A 20,135-nucleotide genomic window follows, 5' to 3' on the forward strand; every position below is an offset into this window, starting at 1 on the left:
AAAAATACAATTCAAATAAAATAATTCACACGAATTTATTTTCGATGATGCCAAGGAGAATCGAAATCTATATTGGTCAGAAACAGCTGATAAGGGCCTATTGATTGTTTATTTGATAAGATTATCACGGCGCGTTGCCTGAATTATAGAGAATGACCATAGTGTGCTCCGTGTAATACATCATAATTCATATTATTCCTAATCTTTTTCCATTTCCACACGTTTTTACTTTGCTCCTCCTACAGTAATTTACGCTGCTACCGGTCGTATTAGTCTAATGACCACTGCAGAGGACTTAGAATTGTCGGATTCAGACAAGGTACAACCTTGGAGCACAGACAGCGGCATGGAATCGATGACCGACAGTAATAAGGATGTAACGCCAATGTCAGAAAACTTCGATGACGACGAAGAAGTTCGTTAATATACTAATATATAATCCACATTGTCTTATTTAAGCACTTTTTTTATACAATATCTTTCTTGCCATGTGTAGGATGAAACATTAGGCGAACGTCTATGGGCGTTAACTGAGATGTTCCCAGATTCTCTAAGAAAAGGCACCGAAAAATTAGTTAACACCGCTGGTAAAGCCATCGTAGGTAAGAAATTAGTTCCACCTTACCATGAATTATTGAATAATGCAAGGGGGACGAGGTGGCCGTGCGATCTAAGGCGTCGGTTGCGGCGCAGCCGGTCGCTGGTTCGATCCGCGGTCACCGGGTGGCATTTTTCTTCGGGCAAGTCACGGTGTCCGAAGAATAAGTGCCGCCATCCCCCACCCCGGGGCATGGCAGAAACCTACGGGTGCCCCATTAGAAATTCTGCCAAATAGGCGTCCGAACTAGGCCTTCGGGCTTACTCCCGGACTTTAATACGCCATACGAAAAAAAAAAAAAAAAATTGAATAATGCAAAACCATTTATAGAAACTTACTTATTTGCGTGTACTTCGACATGGTATATCTCGACAACAGCGGCTCTATTACTTATGCCCGTATTATTTGAAACCGAACGCATACAAATGGAAGAAGCACAGAAAAATCATTCGAAACAAGTAATTATCTAAATATTTATTGATTTTTATTTATAAAAAAGTATATTATTAGTTTTATAATACATTTTTATTTTATTTTAGCTGCTTCTTGGTCCTGGTAGTGCAGGTAACTTAGGTGGAGGAACTACTATGCTGCCCAATTAATATATTTTTGTCGTTTATTATATTTTTAACCTATCTACCTTAGTTTATTACTTTGTCGAAATAAATATTTGTATTAAATTCATATAGTCTCAAAATTTTGTTTTCATTACTTTTTATTTTTTACTTGGGATAAGTGAATTTAATTTAAAAATACAATAAAGACACTTAAACAATTATACTTTTTATGAAACTTTTTTACAAATGGCAGGTAATTTAATTATTATGTTATTTAATGTATCTATTTAAGTAGTCCTTAATGTATATTACAGCTAATTTAATAGTTGTATTAATAAAAATGTGTATTTTAATTTGAAAATGTAATTCCTTTCACTTACTGTAAAAATTAATTTCATCACATTTTTTTAACACAAAAATGATAATTATTTGTTACATGTATAAAAATAATTTTCTCTTAAAGCTATTGACCATCTAGCACTGTTGATAACCCCTGTTAATGGTATATATCAGGGGTGGCCAGCGAGAAGAGACTCGCGAGCCACCAAATGTATTAATAAATATGGAAGAACCAAAATAAATGTAAAAGAAAAAGATCATATTATTATATAATATATAAATTCATATTAAAAAAATTGTTTGTAAAAATGTTAGGTACAATAAGATGCAAGCCGCAAAAGTATATGTGGTGAGCCGCTTGCGGTTCGCGAAACGCGGTTAGGCCACCCCTGGTATATATTCACAGCTAACTAATTATGCTGACACCGATTCTAAATCGGACCTGACAAGAAAGATATCCGCATGCTTTTAAAAAAAAAGTTGTTTTTCAAAATACACATTTTTATACATCAATTCCACAGTTTCCTCAAAATGATACCGTTCAATACCACATAATCTGATTTGTGTGATATTTTACTATACATTTATAACTATACCTATGACTATTGCTAAAGTTGAACGTTCAAGAGGATAAACTTTTTTACATACCTAGCACACTAGCACTGTGTCAGAAAATTGACTATCAGTATTATCTATAATGAATGTTCTATGATGTTAATTGAAGAACTTATGATTAACAACTGTATAGTTTTAATGAAAAGGTAATAAATAAATAAATGTGTTTGCCGAAAAAAAAAAGAATTGAAGTAATTTATAAAAATGCTTCCGATTAATAATTATTAATTACCTATGATATATTAGTTTATGTTTATCGGCACTAGTCACTAGGCACAAATTTTAATACATATATATATTTGAGAAAAAAAAGTATTCATTAAAATTAAAATTTTAGTTCAATTTTTTTATTATAATTGAATTCTGTTTTAATATATATTCCATATAATTTTATAAATGTGCACCACCAAGGTACCATCTATTTTATCCACAAGCTGCCACTGGATTATGGTAAACTGAGCAATATCATCATTAATAAAATGTTAGGTAATTTGATGAATCTATCGAAGTCGAAGGTGTGGATACTACTGCAATACTACAAGCAGTAGGCAAATGAAAAAAAAATTTTCATTAACAATAATGATAAAAGTAACAGTATAATAAAATAACCAAAGAAATACATTTTGAGAAATACAATACTTATTACAAATATTGATTATGTTTTTTAATTACATATATAAACACTATCATGCCAATCCAATTTATTTGTTAAGTATAAGTTTGAATTAAATTAAGTCATATAGTCAATTATAGTCTTTAGAATATTTGAAACGAAATAAAATAATATTCGTTCAGACCATATAACTCATTTATTGATTAATAACTAGTTTAAGAGTACAGCATAATAATCTATAAATTCTTAAGAAATGTTGATTTATACAATAATTTATACTTAGTTTTACAAAAGTCTTGAATGGGCGGTTATCTGTACAATTTATACACATTGTTACATAGGTATTATTAATTTTAGTTTGTTCTTTTTTTTAACTTAATCTATAACCATGTTTGAACTTAACATTGCTTCTAAATTTGGAGGTTTATTATTTTTCGTTTTCTTGTTTTTTTTCTTATTTTTTCTGAAGTATAAAAATAAGATAGTGTATTAATTTGACAGTAATAGTATAAAATGAATATAAATAATTATTTGTATTATTACTTTATTCCATAATGCTGCAAGAAATTCTTTGACATTTTATGAATATCTTTACAATGAGTATCTCGTTCTTCAGAATTCCAAAACAGTGTCTCACATGTTTCAATGAAACATTTAAACTGTAATTTTGTATAAAATCATAATCAAAATATTATAATTAAATCTTAATACTTTAAATAATACCATAGGTTTTTTGGCAGAGCTGGCTTTAAAAAAATTATCATGCAATTCACTTATATGTAAATCTAAGAGATGTGCAGATTGTAATAATTTACGACAGTAAGTGCAAGTGTAACGATGATTTGAATTGTAATGTAAGTCATAATCAGCCATTGATGTGAAAGTTGAACTACAACCATCCACATTGCATAAAAAGGTATCACTAGTATCAGACCTGAAAAAATAATTCAGTTACCCCTACATCAAAATGTATAATATTATTAAATAAAAACTATTTGTACATATAAAACTCATTTTGAGATTTATCAAAAATATCAAAAAGCCCGACTCGATTATAGATTCTAAGTGAGTCGTCGATTTTTTTGAAAATGACATCGTCCATATTCTTATGCCCTTTGCCACGATCAAGTAAATGTTGAAGTTTCTCAATGCTCGCCATGATTTATGTGGTTAAAAGTTTCTCGCTTTTCTTATATTATTAATAAAAATTTGAAATCATAAAAGCAACATTTTTTACTTTCTAGTTTCTCAATAACACATTTAAACATTTTAAATAAACCAAAATAATATGATGAAATACATAATTAAGCTAATGGGCAATGGCATCCATCCATTTATTTTATCAGTAATAACTGATACGCATTGTATTTATATCACAGATATGGATAAAAATATTTTTATATATCTGTGGTATATAATGGATCACGGACTATGTAACCACTTACCAGCTTTAAAAATAATATTACTTAAAATACTCCGCGATAAGGTTTAACCATTTGATAACAGTTGTAAATACAACAGATAAAGGATATTATTATAGTACGATTAATGATTAAAAATTAAAATAGTATTTACTATTTAGTCAGTAGTCAGTAGTCAGTACTGACTACTCAGAAGAATTGGTAGAATTAAGCACAAATTAAGTATAATATAACACTGTCGTTTTTCACACTTCACATACAAAGTATAGAACTAATAATTATTATTATTAAGATAAATATAAAATAGTTATCTAGAATTCATAGAGTATCAAAAACTTATTTCTTATTAGTTGAAAATACTTATTTCTAATTTCATACCAACTTCACTGCTAAAATAATTATAAAATGTATTTTTAATTTTATAATTTAAAGCATGTAGAAAATTAAAAACTTCTTATTATTATTATATTTTATATTTTAATAATAAGTTATGACAGTTATGTATCCATTGTAGAACAATTAATATAAATATGTTTTTTACTTTCCTGTTCATTATTATTAGTTAATTGTATATGCTACTGGTATTAAATTTTAATCAACATGTCTGGTCATGATGAATATGTCGATATAATGACATCCAGGTTAGTATTTTTTGATTTATAAATTTAAATTATTTCCAATTTTAAATTTTAATTAAAAACTATAAATAAGTAGAAGAAAATAATAACTTAAGTATAAAATATTAATAAATATTATTATTATTAAAATGTACTGTTTAAGCCCGCCTCTTACAACCAAAGCAACCTTGCAAAGTTCGGGGGTGAAGAAAAAAAAAGTAAAGAATAATAAAGACAATCCAGGATCAAGTGATGAAGAACGATGGTTAAAAGCGATTGAAACGGGTAAATTAGATGAAGTTGATGATGAGTTGAAGAAAATTAAAAAAAAGGATCCAAAAATGATGACTGCTAGACAAAGAGCTATGTTTGATAGAAAGTCTGATAAAGAATTCACTGAAGAACTCGTTGCATTGCCTTCAGGTTTTTAAATTTAAATTGTTATTATTTTAATCAAATTTCTTTATAATTTAATAATTATAGGATATCGGGAAAAGGTATTAACTCCAGAAATGTTACAAAAAAAAGCTATTAAGTCACAAAAAAGAAAACAACAAGCTGATGAAAAAAGGGAGAATGATAAAAAACGCACAATGGAAAGATTATTGAAAAAACATGAAAGTAAATCTAAAACAAATGCTAAAGGTCGGATGGCAAGAAAAACCGTCAATAATATTATTTATGTCAGTAAAAATGACAAAGTGTCTCTACTGTTTCCAGAAGGTGTTGAGTTTCCTCTCAAAAAATCTGTTGTGAAGTATGTTTAATTATTTAAATAATAATCATTTATAATTATTGTTAAGACATAAATAATTATTATTCTTCAATGACTATCTTCACATTTTTTTACTTTTACACTAGAACATATTGGGTTACACCTTATTCAATTGCAGCAGAGGAGTAATATTGTTCAAGCAGAGCTTCCTCTGCTGTCAGTTAAACAAGGGGAAACATTTTTTAAAAAGATTACACCCTATGCATTTTTAAACCCTATTTTTGTTTTAATATGTATGATTTAGTTTTTACTATAAATATTATTATGTGTAAAATGTATCTCTATTTAACTAATTCTGTTTATTGATTTGTTTTAAACAGACTTCCACCTGCTCAAAAAATGTGTGGTGTAGATGGCTGTGAAAATCCCAAGAAATATTCATGTTCTCGAACAGGTTTACCATTGTGTAGTTTACAATGCTATAATGCAAACCAATTAAATATTTGGAACACTGTATGCTGATTAAACACTCATATTTTTAGGTATATAGTATATAAGTTGTTTATTTATGTGAAAATACATTAATTTGCTTAATAACTAATTAACAATTAAATGCACTCAAATAAAATCAAATAATCAATGTATTATAAATTCAATATTTTTTTTTAAATATGATTGTTATTATATTTTGATATTTCCAACAGATGGTCTTGTTGGTGGTATCAACTTTTTTAATTCGGAGTCAATTTTTCGGTCAACCATCACTTTGATCACAAATTCACCTTGTTGAAATGGTTTGAAGGTAGCTGGTACAATAACATAGCTTCTCAATGTAGACACTACAAATGTTTCTGAGATCACTTGTTTTGCTTTGAATACTCCTGAACTACCTTCTGGTTCAGTACACAAAAAATATTCAGCTCCTAATGTTTCTTTTTGTTCACAATCATTCTAAAAATTATGTTTGTCTATGATAATTTTACAGTTTATTTTACTAATAAATAATAGTTGAATTTACTTTGAATAAAAAAAATGCAACGTATAATGGATTTTTTTTGTGTATTCGTTTTATTTTTAATATTATTTTAATTGTAACAAATAAATTTTCTTCTAAAATTCCTGAAAATTTAAAATATTAATTTCCAATGTAATTATAATTATATAATATACTAGGTATCACCAATTAATTTCTATGAGCGTTCATTTTGAAATTTGACAAACTTCCCATGGTTCAAAATAAATAGTTTTATCCATCATTATATTATAAAAATGTCAAAACTATATTACATATTTTATAATTACGTGACCATCGGGCTGCATAAAAAATATGCTCATAGTCCAGATGCCATTTGGAGTCTCCTAATATATACAATAAAATGTTACCTGTAGGAAATTTGAGCAAATATTGAGGATTTGTTTCAAACATATCTAAATTATTCCTTGATCCTCCTGCGTTTAAGCCATATATCCAACTACCATTAATTGTTAATACTTCTGGGAACCCCTATTAGTGAAATATAAATATGTTATTTTAAATAATTAAAGTATTATAATGTGCATTATTGTGCACCTATGTTATAAGTAAAATAAAAATTTTTGTCTACATACTATAGAACTATTATAATCATCATGAATAGATATTTTATTGTTTTGTTCTTCACAAACATCCACTTGTTCAACCTAATAAAATATAAAAATTAATTGTTAATATTAATCGTGAAGTACATTATAATATAATGTCAATTGCAATAGTTTGAATTATGTAGGTACCTATTGCATGTACTTATTTTTAAAAATTAAGAAGTAATTCTTTTTAAAAAGTAAAAATTAATTGATTATTTAAATACATTATTGATTAATATATTTGTTATTGATTTCTATAAGACCGAATATACAAATAACTACTTGGCAATTTGACATAGTCATTATTTTAGATTCTGAACAAAGAGATGAATGTACTTATTTTACAATGGTCAATGATGTGTGTTGAAAATTCATAAAAATGTCTGTATTTATATCTAAGGTTAAAAAATTCAACACTAAGTTTTCCTTCAAATAGCTGTAGAAGAAACTCAATGCATCATTATAATTTATAGGAAAAAATGCTATGAGCGTCTGAATTTTAAATTTTTACGAAATCGCGTAACTATGTTTATGACTATTTATGCTCAAACGATTTTCAATATTTTTTATTTAAAAAAAATATAAGTCTTAGATACTTGAAAATTTCACCAGTTATTTAGATTCTCTTAACATTCATAACAACATAAGATTGGATGTTGAAGAAATTATTGATGAAATAGCGAAAAAACCTAGAAGGCTACAGTTTGTTTTGTAAATGATAAATAAATAAATGATTCATTATTTAATTCATATTATTTAATATGTTATATATTTAATGTTATAATTATAAGGTTTATGCACCTACTATGAATATAATATATAATTAGGCCTCGGATTTTAAAGCAAATTCTTTTTTTATATAATATGAGATAGGTATAGAGATCTAATTTGTTTTTATAAATTCATTTCACGTCATTCTGATTCCAAACCAATAAACCAATTTTTATTTTTGCTTTTTTTAATTATTTCAGCTTCGAATTTTGTTGTTTATTATGCTATTGTAATAAAAAAAAATAATAATAAAATAATAATAAAAATTAATAAGAAATGTAAAAACCCAGAATGCGGACTAAAATATGATTATATTGGATTATTAGGTATTGTTTTCGTTATCGGCTTGTTTATTTAATGTATTAAACGTATAGATTATCGATTTACATATTATAGCCTGCGCCCTGCAGTATCTTACAATATGCCAGTATGCCTATAATCTATATAAGACATATAACAGTATAACATCGATATTGATCGTTTCAAAATTTAAGATTTAGTGTTGTAATTTTAAACCTCGGGTATACTTATCTATAGGAAAGTATTTAAATATTTTAACAAAATCTATCTTTATGATTTTTTGCTTTATATTAATGTTAATGTTATTTTTTTAAATAATGGCTTGTAGCTTCATCAAAAATTTCATGAAATTTCTGCAGAAATTAGATTCAACTAAAGATGTTTTTTTTTTTGGTAATTAATGTCATTTAAATTGTTATATTTCTTATAAATTACATGTTATTTAAACATCTCATTTTAATGTTTTTATTTTGCACTGAGATGTTAATTTTAGAGTAGGTACCTACCCTATACGGAATTTTTGAAAAACAGCATACTATTATAATTTATAGTAGCCAATAGGTAAATATGTCATTAAACATTATTAGTAATAATAATAATACACTTCAAAAACTACATAATCAGTTATTGAGTTATCTGCTTACAGTTAATAATTTTGCTTTTGCCATGTTTAAAAATATCAATTTAATTTTGTTTAGTAGTCTAAATTTATAAATTTAATATTAATAGTTATCTTATTTTACACTGAAGTCTGTATAAATGTGAGCACGTCCTGTATGGCTGTATACACGTGAAATGTTATCACAAAAAATCCTCCTCTATTGTATAGGCGTAAAAATATTTTAGAAATATAAAAATGTTGTTTGAGATGTAAAATTTAAGAAAATGTGTTACCTCTAAAGGCTACAAAATAAAAAAAATTTTGTAAAAATATAGGGAAAAATGACACTAGAACACAAAACAATAAATATTAAACTCCAAGAAAAAGCCCAAAACTTGAAAATCAAATTTATAAATACATATTTTGAATCCGTATGAAACGATTTTTTAGCTATATGATAACATTATATCGTATAGGATTAAAGGGACGAAAACGCAAAAGACATCGACATGGTTCCATTATTTTAATAGTTATCAACACAACCGGACTGCAGACACTATATACGTTAATTTGCTCGTTTTTATTTTATTCGTGCGGCTTTAAAACGGGACAACCGTGAAGATGCTCGTGCACTGCACTGCGCTGCACACGCCGTACGAGCGCATCATCATCGCCGCCGCCCGCTGAGTTACCTGCGTTACTTTGGTGATACGGTGGACGGGAAATCCCGCGGCGCCGTAATCGTTGTAGTGCGCGAACGCATCATCGCCGCGGCTGCGGTCGTGGCCACCGCGCGCGACCCGGCCGCCGCACCACGCGCCGACGACGTCCCGGCGGTCCGGCGACGGCGATGCAGACGTCGTTGTCCGCGAGCCGGACGACTTGCGATCCGAGTGTCCACATCCCATGGCCGCATGTCCCGCCACTGCGGCGGGCTATCGACATGTGCGGCACACGTACACGCGGCGGCGGCGACGTTCACGCAATATTCCGTCGTGTATAAATAATATTATTATTATCGTCGACCCGACTTAACCGCGCAAACGTCTGCCAATCCGCGGTCCGCCGCAGCGCACGCACGCCGAACACGACGACTGCGCTCCACCGCCCGTCGCACTAGCCACAAACCGTCACACATCAGCACGCGGTGCACCGCGCTCATTTATAATAGACACATCGCGTGTTTCACCGTCTACACACGCCTCTTATTTGTATACGAACACCATACACGCGGTTCGGACATCGATTTTTCGATATTTTTCGCGCAGGTATCACACCGACATTATTGTTACGTCGTATACGTAAATTTATAAGCGAATAACTGCACACGATAATATGAGACGATCGTCGGAGATAGACAAAATATCTGTGATCGACAACGTGTAACGTGAATGACAACGTGTATGTTCCGTGCAAAAATAACGCTGACGATTTTTTAAGTAATCAGTCTGTTTTATTTCTGTATAAAATTAAAATTAATTATAATCATAGGGATATGGTTCACGAACCCGAGACCGTACGGACTATAGGTTCGAGACCATTTGACACTTTGCGGAATATTTATATTTCATACAATTCTGGGCGGAGGTACGGATTGTCACGTCCGGCCCGCTCAAGCAAGTGGCGTCGGTTCGTGGGTCCGTCCGGGTAGCGTGGCCTAGGCAGGCGCGCTTAGGGGGGACTAGTTTACGTGTATCACTGTCTGGTACGACAGGGCTCGTAATGAGGCGATGCTTCTCTATGGCCGGTGTTCAAGCCGCAGTCACGGAGCCGTTGGCCTTAACGTCGAAAACGTCGGTCTGGTGTCACGACGACTTCTGGATGTCCAGGTTACGGACCGAGCGGTGAAAATGATGGTTCGGCGCTGTTGGTCGCCGCACTAGTGTCGGTTGTCGTCGGAATATGATGGCTGGTCTCGTAAATATACGCGGTGGTTTCTCCTTACTTCTGGCCGTCGAAGGTGTGCTGTTATGCAGGTCTTGATGGCTTGAAGTGTGGAGAAAGAGTTGAATTTTGAGTGGAAATAACATCGTTCATGAGGTCGCCAGATGCCAACCGTGTTGTTTTCCCTCGGCTTTAGTGTGAATCTTGCTTGTGGAAAATCGCATTATTCACATGTGTTTGTGTTATCATGCGTGTTGCGTTTCCTTACCTAAGGTTAGGTTAAACAAGTTGTTTGATATTCAATCATATTTTGGCCGTGAGAACGGCCGTTTTAATATATCTGGTGTTTGTACCGTATCAAATGACAGTTTTTTGGTATGTTAAAACTTATCAAGTATCATAAAACAAATTAGTTTTTCAATAAAATAGCATGCACAAATATAATTTCAAACGCATTATTTAATATAATGTTTATTTTTTTAAACAAAATTAAGTAGGTAAGTAAGTAAATAAGTGAATACACAAGTAAGTATTTAAGTATTTCTGACTTTGTTATGTATTTTTAAATTTATGTGAAAATAGCTCCTATATTAGGTATTCATGATGCAAGTACGTAATATCTAACATAATATCTTGTATTTATCTTGCAATAAGCCGTATTGTCCCATTAACACTTACATAAATAATAAACAGCTTTTAGTAAACACTTTTATTTCAAAATATTAGTCAAAACTATGGTTTATTATAAATGATTATTGTTATCGAATTTTAAAAATGTGTTAACGAACTATGAGTAAAATGTACTCATAAATGATTTTTTAGGTAATATCATAATAGAAATATGATAAAAAAAATATTTTTATTATAAAAGCTGGATTACTAACTAAATGTATACTCACAGTCACGTTTTATTTGTTGAACACGTAAATTCCAGCCGTATGTGTAGATTTTGCACGAAGTATTTTTAAATATTTCTCAATGAAACACATTTTTGCTTACAACGTAAGTTTAAGGTTTTAGCAATTTATTTGAATCGACGCACGATAAGCTCGGACCGTTCTCTGCAAAAGATTGATGGACAATTGCTCACATGGTGTCATAACACATTTATAGTTGACTAAGCAATTCTGGTATACTTATACAAAATCAAAATGAAATATTGCTTAAACTTGTGATCGAATCACAAGCAGCTAATACACAACAACAAAGTCAATTATCTATCATATTAATGAGTAATATTAGTAATAATAAAAAAAAAAAAACGTTAATAGTATATGAAAAAACGAACCATGGCTCATAGTAGTTGCTACCGTTTGCGTATTACTGGGAAGGAGGGGTAAGCGGTAAGTACCTATATTCATTGCCCGGCCGTCCGGGATCCTGCAGCAGTGGTCGGCTTATTTTGATTTATACATATTTTAATAAAGAGTTCGTAGTTTTTGGTGACCGAACTTGAATATGCTTGTACGCCTTTGGCGTGCTTAACTTTATTGTTCAGTCTTCAGTTTTTAAGTATGTTTTTACGATGGTTCTTTAGGTTTATTAGGTATAAATGATAAATATTTAACAATATCCAATAAATTGTAGATAACTACGCCATTAATGGAACCAGAGCAATATTTGATTATAACTTATATGATAATGATTATATAGTATAGACGTTACATTGAATAATAAAATAATCCAGATGAATATTGATTAACAAAATTTGTTTTAAAATTATTAATTATTATACACAATAATTAAATTGTTTTAAATACTTAGATTAATTCTAAAATACTTATAGATATATACTATATACATATCACTATACATAGTATTATTAATACTAAATTATATTATATCCATGCATCTATAGAGTTTGGGAAAATAATTCAATCGATTAGTAGAATTTCTCAACCCGAAAACATTTCTATTTAATAAATAATAATATATGGTTTGAATTAAAAACAATTGATTAAGTTAATTGCTTGATGCTATTAGTAACGCGTGTTATTCAAACATTCGGTTGATATTTATATTATTTGTAATTTGTCTGTCATTTGTTTGTCATTGAATTTACAAATAGAGCTCGTGATTATTATAACATTTCATTAAATATTTAAAAAATGGATTTAATTCACGATTTCGTTGAACCGCCGACGCCTTTTCCGTATCGATACAGAAAATGTATTTACTGTAAGAAATCAAACATCTTCAAGGCAGTATACAAATGTAAGGACTGTCGAAAAGTATGCCATCGCAATTGTTATAAGGCATTTCTAGAAATGAAGTTAAAACGTGAAGAGGAACTAGAACTCATGAAATCAACTATCAAAATAATTAACAATAATGAAATCGTTAAGGAGACAACGCTGCACCAATGGTAAAAAAATATGTTCATGTGTTTTAATAATAATACAGCTTACTGGTCGGTTTTATAGCAAAACATCTCATAATACAATTTGTAGGTAACAATATTTTAGAGACGATGACATAGTCTTTTTTTAAATTTATACTTAGTTAAAAAGTTACACACATTTATAATAATTAATAAAATAGGTTTTTGCGTTGTTCATTGTTTGCTAAGTACTGGATATATTAAAAACCGAAAAGTCATTGCCTCCAAAATATTGTTCTCTACGACTTTTATGAAAGGGTTTTTGATTTAAAATCACTCAGTAAGCCATATTTTTAAATCTAAAAACTAATTTTTTACGCAAAATTGAATTTAATAACTGCCGATACCCGATACATGCTGCTCTGGTTTCTAGCAGCAGTTAAGTATATGTATAGTATATTGTGTATAATATACTAGTTGACCCCGTTCACTTTGTTTCCCATTAAAAATACCAATTCTGATTAATTTGTTATTTAATATTCAGTTTAACGGTGTTCAAAACTTAGACATTTTCATTGACCAATTTGATTCTCAAAAACTTGTGCAAGCAACACTTTAAAATGCGAATTTTGTAAAATGCTTTCTTATTGCACATTAAATTTGTGGTACGAATCGGATGAAATTAGAGTTAATATCTAAATCTGAACATAATACAAAACCTACTGGTACTACAGTATTATACTTAAATACGTAAATCTAATATATAAATGTGAAAATGAAAACCTTTGAGTGGTATGTTCTCGGAAACTACTGAACCGATCGTAATGGTTTTTTTTTAATTGAAGAGCTCATCACGGAAAGGTTTATGGCATTTGATCGATTCTCTTACTTAATAAGCAAAAGAGTTATGAATTATTATAAATAATGGTCTGTTGTTACGTAGACTTTTATTATTATTATTTTATTTTCGGTAACAATAGTAACAATTTTTTATTATTATTATTTATTTTCCCCGTTTTTGTAACATTTTTCACTGATGATTCGCTCCTATTGGTCGCAGGAGAAGACGCTTATGTAAATGTAATGATAGGTAGTGTAATGACGTCACTGTCCAGCAAGAAAATAAACTATATTAAGGTCGCTGTTGGTTATGATTGAATATAATAGTTATAGACCTGTTGTTATATTTTGTCAAAACCATAACAACAAAAATAAAAATTAGCGAAATAAGTCAATGTTCACAGTAAATCTCAAAATCACAGCAATAAACTAACATAACAATATGAAAACCACGAGATGGCACATTATTGTATTTTATCCACTGTAGTAAAAAAAAATTGATATAATTTTGAAACTTAATGGGTTAGATATAATAAACTTACGTAGGTATACATCTCGCGGGGTCCGCAATCCACCACGGGTGGATGCCTACATGATAAAATACAGCTCGCATAATCATAAGAGTCTCACGGGCAACACCAAGCAGAATGACTATAATATTATTACTTGACTAACTCACTGACTGATAAACGTAGAGTCTGAGCAATGATAGATCGATGCTTTCAATTTACACGGTAAATTCGTAAAATCGTACCATAAATTTAGTGTGCAATAAGAAAGCATTTTACAAAATTCACACTTTAAAGTGGTGCTTGAACAAGTTTTTTGAGAATAAAAATGGTCAATGAAAATGTCTTAGTGAATCATATTATAGCATTGGCATTTTTAACGGGCAACGAAGTGCACGGGGTCAGCTAGTAGTGTATATTTGTATGAATATAGATGTACCGTCGACAAACCAATGTTCAGATTCAGACATTAATACACTATTAATTAATTTATTTTTCATTTATTTAAACATTTATTTTTTATTTTGCTTATAAATTTATTTTTTATTTTTTTTTTTTAGGTTTTTAATATTATTATTATTAAGTTTATTTTTTGGGTCACTCTATTTTCATCACCACCACGTTATATTCCTTTAACCCCGTAACTTTTTTAATTTTTTCTTTCATAAAAACCTTCACCTGACAATTACAAATACAACAAAAAAAAAAAATTAGCGAAATCGGTCAAGCCGTTCGCACGTGTACCAAGTGAAATAGAGATTCATTTTTATATATTCAATATATAATCATATTATGTAATACAATTTTACTATTTTTTTTTTATTTTTTCTATTGCATAGTGACATAGAATTGAACATTACTAACCATGGTTTAACTAATGAACTACCTAGTACAACATCTCTCAAGTATGATTATACTTAAATAATATGTTTACTTCTTATATGTTATACGATTTTAATATTTTTTTATTATATTTTCTATTGTAGATGCACTGACATTAAATCGAACATTAATGATCATCGTTCAATTGTATTAAATGAACTGTCCAGTACAACATCTTTGAAGTATGATTATATTTAAACATTTTTTTTTACCTATTTCTAATACAAGTAAATCTATATTTTCTTAATTATTTTGTAGCGTGAATATTTTGAATGGTCGTAGAATAGTTGATATAGGTCATATTTTCAACGAAATTCAAAATATTCGTCATAGTGGTGGACTTGGATGTTCATTTTCAGACATGATTTTTAAAAGAGAAGAAATAAATGGATACTTCTCAATATTCTTTTTTCATTGTAAAATGTGCGGTATCGAAAAACAAATATCTTCTGAAAATACTAAGAACATTGAATGCATTCCAATAAATAAAGCAGTAGTAAATTCAACAATAGCTATAGGTAAGACTATTCAATATAGAAAACACTTATTATAACAGCCCTATTTAAATAAAATAAAATAAAACTATATTAAAAGGTATTGGATATGCACAACTGTCAGAACTTTCGACTTGTATCGATATACCTTCAATGTCATCCAATACATATCAGTCATTATTATCACCTGTCGGCGAAGTAGTGCATGATTTAGCGAAGGATGAAATAAAAGAGGTGGAAGGTATATTGCCTGTCGGCGAAGTAGTTTATGATTTAGTGAAGGATGAAATAAAAGAGCTGGTGGAAGGTATATTGAGTGAAATCATTGCACCAAAAAGCGTGCATGAAATAGAAGAAAATAAAGGAGATGAATTGCAAAATTCAGAAAAACAACAACATAAGTCATTTCTGCAGACGTACCAAGATCCAATTACCAGCTTAGCTGTTAACATATTGCAGGTACACCTATGATTCATACAATTATAATAATATGAGCATAATAGAACATACTCATATTTACAAATAGAATAATCGTACAAATAATTAGATTTGAATAGCCTGCAGGATCCATGTAACTTGTTTAATGTATACACGTCTTAGGGGTTTTTGAACATAAAATGTATGTCCAAAGTTGATCAGTAAATTTATGGTTATAGGTTTTCACGATACAGCACTCAACGTGTTTAAAGTGTGATACAAAATAATATTTATTATTGTTTTGTATAATAATTGTACAAAAATAATATAATATATAGTGAGTTCTGTTTATTGTATCACTGGTTTATAGAATCAACTATTTATTGGAATCAAAAATAAAAATCTCAAACCAAACCTTATGTTACTAATGTTAAATTAACCTTTTATTAAATCAGAATCACAAAGTACTAGATAATTGAATCACTTTTATGAACGTTTTATTTGTTTTTATTGTATTTAAAACTGATTTTAGTTGTTTTATTATAGAATTATACTAATTATATACGATGTGCAACGTGCATTGTATACCTACACATTATAGATTAAATTTTAAATAATTAAAATTATACGTATATTAATGTACATGGATTTTGATTTCAGGCTAATATGAAAATAAAATTAGTAGATTCTTAAGTACACAATCGAGAATAGATAGTTTCTTAACTTTATTTTCGATGTATTTATTTTATTATTTTATCTTAAGCAAAATAATATAAAATATATAAATTGATATTTTTCCATACAATTATGATTGAATCATTAAAAAAAAAATGTTTTGTGGTATTAACCGGTCAATAGAATCAAAGTGACCTAAACCAATGTTATCATACTAAGAGGAACTCACTGTATATTTGTGTTATGTAACAGAAATAAGATAGGGGGAACCTCCTTCCAAAAAAAGATTAATTATGCAGATCATGCTGTTAATAAATTTACGTAACCTGAAAATAATTCAATCATAATATTACTTTAAGGATGTACAACAAATCGAATCAAATAGAGTAGCTATGGGTAAAGAAAATTTCACCTTAGAAGAAAACAAAGATATTTCGGCAGTAAACGAGGATACTAAACACGAAACAGGATTCGATGTACAACAAATCGAATCAAATGAAGTAGCTCTGGGTGAAGAAAATTTCGCCTTAGAAGAAAACAAAGATATTTCGGCAGTAAACGAGGATATTAAACACGAAACAGTCATCGATATTGATGCGAATGAACTGGAAAATGTTTTGGACGAACGGAGTCAAAAAAAGAGTTTCTGGAGATGGCTAATTCCATTCTGGGGAAGAAATCAAGTCAAAACAAAATCAAACTCCATCAAAAGCAACGAGTATTTAATGCTCAATTTTTAAATATTAAATGCATAACCTCCAAAGGTATATTATATATTAAAAAAACATAGTTAAGTATTAAGTAACCATAGGAAGTGTCACCACTGGATGGCTCCTTCCATTACAACAATATTACTTCCAATTGTACTTTTATCTTATACTCTTATTGTATTAATGATACAGATAGTATCTTACTAATAAAAATAAAAATAAAAGATTCTTAAGTTTTAAGGTAATATTAAAAAACAACCTAACTTATAGAAATGATGTTTATTTTATTTTATTCAATACATAATGTCGTTTTATACATAAAGTTCAGTTTTGAAAATACATCAGAAAAATGATAACCTCCAAAAGTAATGACAGTCAGTCATGTTTGGCTAGATACGTTTTTTTTTTGTCCAAAATTAAACACGACTTAATGAATTAAGCAGTTATATAAAGACCAAGAAAATTTCACTCCGGAAGTATATAAAAAAAATTCGATATCAATTGCAAATATTCAATGCGTAACAAAACTCAATCCCAATGTGACTGAACTTGAAAAGGTATCAAATGGAGCTTTTTCCTAGAACAGAATAAAAATACTTCGATAGCAACTATCTGAACTATCTACCTAACTATTTAGCTTTTAAGAAAAATCCATTTTATATTATTAGCTTTAGTGTTATAGTGAATTTATCCATTATTAAACTGAAAGGTTAGAATATTATCTATGATATCTCATAATATTTTAGTAATATTATATATTTTCAAAGTGAGTTAGGTTCATTTAAATACGGTGATAGTTTAGCCGCTATAAATGCAACAACCGAGGAAGCGTGTTTGCAGAAAGAACTGGAAGTTGAAAGTGAACGTTTAGCCGTCGGAAAGGAAAAACCGAAACGCCGATCACTATGTAAGCGCAAAAAAGATTTTTTAGGTGCATGTTTTGTTGTTTAGCATAGTTTAATCTTTTCGTGTTGTTAAATATTTAATTTAATTTTTTTAATGGACGAACCAATGAAATACTTTGCCGACCATCTGCATAAAATACATTATTTTAACAGTAATCAGCTTATATAATTAGTATATTTTTGTTTTGTGAATCAGAGGTGTAAAGTTTATTATAATATAACAAGCAAACCATGAAAAAAAAAAATTGCTCATTATATTATGATAAACTTTACGCCTCTGATTCACAAAACAAAAATGTACCTGTCATATAAGCTGATTACTGTTAAAAATCTTTTTATGCGCTTACATAGTGATCGGCGATTCGGGTTTTCCTCTCTAATGGCTAAACGATCACTTTAAACTTCCAGTTCTTCCTGCACACACGCTTCCTCGGTTGTTGCATTTATAGCGGCTAAACTATCACCGTATTTAAATGAACCTAACTCACTTTGAAAATATATAATATTACTAAAATATTATGAGATATCATAGATAATATTCTAACCTTTCAGTTTAATAATGGATAAATTCACTATAACACTAAAGCTAATAATATAAAATGGATTTTTCTTAAAAGCTAAATAGTTAGGTAGATAGTTCAGATAGTTGCTATCGAAGTATTTTTATTCTGTTCTAGGAAAAAGCTCCATTTGATACCTTTTCAAGTTCAGTCACATTGGGATTGAGTTTTGTTACGCATTGAATATTTGCAATTGATATCGAATTTTTTTTATATACTTCCGGAGTGAAATTTTCTTGGTCTTTATATAACTGCTTAATTCATTAAGTCGTGTTTAATTTTGGACAAAAAAAAAACGTATCTAGCCAAACATGACTGACTGTCATTACTTTTGGAGGTTATCATTTTTCTGATGTATTTTCAAAACTGAACTTTATGTATAAAACGACATTATGTATTGAATAAAATAAAATAAACATCATTTCTATAAGTTAGGTTGTTTTTTAATATTACCTTAAAACTTAAGAATCTTTTATTTTTATTTTTATTAGTAAGATACTATCTGTATCATTAATACAATAAGAGTATAAGATAAAAGTACAATTGGAAGTAATATTGTTGTAATGGAAGGAGCCATCCAGTGGTGACACTTCCTATGGTTACTTAATACTTAACTATGTTTTTTTAATATATAATATACCTTTGGAGGTTATGCATTAAATACTCGTTGCTTTTGATTGAACTCAATTTTGTTTTGACGATTTCCTCAGTCGCTAAATCTTTTTGAGCTTCTTTTCAATGTATTTTAATTTAAACTATTAAAAAATATGTTCCTAATCATCTTAATAGTTATTCTTAATACAAATTACAAATATGTAAAACCAATTGAATCGAACGTCATGAAATACTAACTTATTTCAATGATTTGTTTTTGACCATTCACTATGCTTTAAAACAATTGAAAAGGAATTTGAATAATGAAATATCAAAAGCTCCATTTCAATTATCTAATGTCACTGGTGGTTTAAACTTTGTAATTTCTTTACACGTGATTGAAAAACATGTCTTATGTAACCTTATTCGTATGCATATCATTACAAAAAAGAATATCAATTTGTCTTAATGTTATGTGCAAATTCATGACGTACATAAAATTATAATTAAAAAGAAGAATAACTCAGATAAGAGTTTTAAAAATATTTTTTCTGATTACAATATAGCAATATTTA

General features: G+C 29.2%; 5 protein-coding genes across 6 annotated transcripts; 3 read left to right on the plus strand and 2 right to left on the minus strand.

Moving 5' to 3' along the window:
- Positions 1 to 138: 138 nt before the first annotated feature.
- Positions 139 to 1,282, plus strand: LOC114124266 (mitochondrial import receptor subunit TOM22 homolog). The gene is made up of 4 exons (XM_027987458.2): positions 139 to 415; positions 497 to 602; positions 929 to 1,056; positions 1,138 to 1,282. Exons 1-4 carry the CDS (start codon positions 278 to 280, stop codon positions 1,198 to 1,200), a joined length of 435 nt encoding a protein of 144 aa, XP_027843259.1. The 5' UTR covers positions 139 to 277; the 3' UTR covers positions 1,201 to 1,282.
- Positions 1,283 to 2,689: 1,407 nt separating this feature from the next.
- On the minus strand, positions 2,690 to 4,063 carry LOC114124259 (zinc finger protein 511). Its single transcript, XM_027987450.2, has 4 exons — positions 3,724 to 4,063; positions 3,446 to 3,656; positions 3,266 to 3,381; positions 2,690 to 3,185 (listed from the first exon to the last, which is right to left on the minus strand). The coding sequence occupies exons 1-4, from the start codon at positions 3,879 to 3,881 to the stop codon at positions 3,098 to 3,100; spliced, it is 573 nt and encodes a 190-aa protein (XP_027843251.1). The 5' UTR covers positions 3,882 to 4,063; the 3' UTR covers positions 2,690 to 3,097.
- A 226-nt stretch (positions 4,064 to 4,289) lies between these two features.
- On the plus strand, positions 4,290 to 6,524 carry LOC114124264 (INO80 complex subunit B). The gene is made up of 6 exons (XM_050199617.1): positions 4,290 to 4,406; positions 4,706 to 4,784; positions 4,924 to 5,183; positions 5,244 to 5,517; positions 5,856 to 6,017; positions 6,180 to 6,524. Exons 2-5 carry the CDS (start codon positions 4,744 to 4,746, stop codon positions 5,995 to 5,997), a joined length of 717 nt encoding a protein of 238 aa, XP_050055574.1. The 5' UTR covers positions 4,290 to 4,406; positions 4,706 to 4,743; the 3' UTR covers positions 5,998 to 6,017; positions 6,180 to 6,524.
- LOC114124265 (calpain-3-like) lies at positions 6,024 to 9,886 on the minus strand. The gene is made up of 5 exons (XM_050199615.1): positions 9,463 to 9,886; positions 7,084 to 7,155; positions 6,859 to 6,979; positions 6,494 to 6,594; positions 6,024 to 6,426 (listed from the first exon to the last, which is right to left on the minus strand). Exons 1-5 carry the CDS (start codon positions 9,676 to 9,678, stop codon positions 6,157 to 6,159), a joined length of 780 nt encoding a protein of 259 aa, XP_050055572.1. The 5' UTR covers positions 9,679 to 9,886; the 3' UTR covers positions 6,024 to 6,156.
- A 2,731-nt stretch (positions 9,887 to 12,617) lies between these two features.
- On the plus strand, positions 12,618 to 19,746 carry LOC126550332 (uncharacterized). Of its 2 annotated transcripts, XM_050201661.1 has the most exons (7): positions 12,618 to 13,019; positions 15,163 to 15,228; positions 15,310 to 15,387; positions 15,464 to 15,723; positions 15,800 to 15,933; positions 15,997 to 16,158; positions 17,151 to 19,746. In XM_050201661.1, exons 1-7 carry the CDS (start codon positions 12,763 to 12,765, stop codon positions 17,529 to 17,531), a joined length of 1,338 nt encoding a protein of 445 aa, XP_050057618.1. In that variant the 5' UTR covers positions 12,618 to 12,762; the 3' UTR covers positions 17,532 to 19,746. The 2 variants fall into 2 exon arrangements, with proteins under 2 accessions (XP_050057618.1, XP_050057616.1); XM_050201659.1 differs by having other exon boundaries at positions 12,620 to 13,019; positions 15,800 to 16,158.
- Positions 19,747 to 20,135: the final 389 nt, after the last annotated feature.

The sequence above is a fragment of the Aphis gossypii genome, chromosome 2 (assembly GCF_020184175.1).
Source record: "Aphis gossypii isolate Hap1 chromosome 2, ASM2018417v2, whole genome shotgun sequence".
NCBI lineage: Eukaryota > Metazoa > Arthropoda > Insecta > Hemiptera > Aphididae > Aphis > Aphis gossypii.

Excerpts from the sequence above, each read along its gene's own strand:
- LOC114124259 (XM_027987450.2), bottom strand. The coding sequence starts at position 3,881 with ATGGCGAGCATTGAGAAACTTCAACATTTACTTGATCGTGGCAAAGGG. Across the intron at positions 3,382-3,445 it reads GCTCTGCCAAAAAACCTATG|TTTAAATGTTTCATTGAAAC; the intron begins GTATTATTTAAA and ends ACAAAATTACAG. Across the intron at positions 3,186-3,265 it reads TTGCAGCATTATGGAATAAA|AAAAAATAAGAAAAAAAACA; the intron begins GTAATAATACAA and ends TTTATACTTCAG.
- LOC114124265 (XM_050199615.1), bottom strand. The coding sequence starts at position 9,678 with ATGGGATGTGGACACTCGGATCGCAAGTCGTCCGGCTCGCGGACAACG. Across the intron at positions 6,595-6,858 it reads TTTGCTCAAATTTCCTACAG|GAATTTTAGAAGAAAATTTA; the intron begins GTAACATTTTAT and ends TTAAATTTTCAG. Across the intron at positions 6,427-6,493 it reads TTGCATTTTTTTTATTCAAA|AATGATTGTGAACAAAAAGA; the intron begins GTAAATTCAACT and ends CATAATTTTTAG.
- LOC114124264 (XM_050199617.1), top strand. The coding sequence starts at position 4,744 with ATGTCTGGTCATGATGAATATGTCGATATAATGACATCCAG. Across the intron at positions 4,785-4,923 it reads GTCGATATAATGACATCCAG|CCCGCCTCTTACAACCAAAG; the intron begins GTTAGTATTTTT and ends GTACTGTTTAAG. Across the intron at positions 5,184-5,243 it reads ACTCGTTGCATTGCCTTCAG|GATATCGGGAAAAGGTATTA; the intron begins GTTTTTAAATTT and ends TAATAATTATAG.
- LOC114124266 (XM_027987458.2), top strand. The coding sequence starts at position 278 with ATGACCACTGCAGAGGACTTAGAATTGTCGGATTCAGACAAGGTACAA. Across the intron at positions 603-928 it reads CGCTGGTAAAGCCATCGTAG|AAACTTACTTATTTGCGTGT; the intron begins GTAAGAAATTAG and ends AACCATTTATAG. Across the intron at positions 1,057-1,137 it reads AGAAAAATCATTCGAAACAA|CTGCTTCTTGGTCCTGGTAG; the intron begins GTAATTATCTAA and ends ATTTTATTTTAG.
- LOC126550332 (XM_050201659.1), top strand. The coding sequence starts at position 12,763 with ATGGATTTAATTCACGATTTCGTTGAACCGCCGACGCCTTTTCCGTAT. Across the intron at positions 15,724-15,799 it reads AAATTCAACAATAGCTATAG|GTATTGGATATGCACAACTG; the intron begins GTAAGACTATTC and ends CTATATTAAAAG. Across the intron at positions 16,159-17,150 it reads TAGCTGTTAACATATTGCAG|GATGTACAACAAATCGAATC; the intron begins GTACACCTATGA and ends TATTACTTTAAG.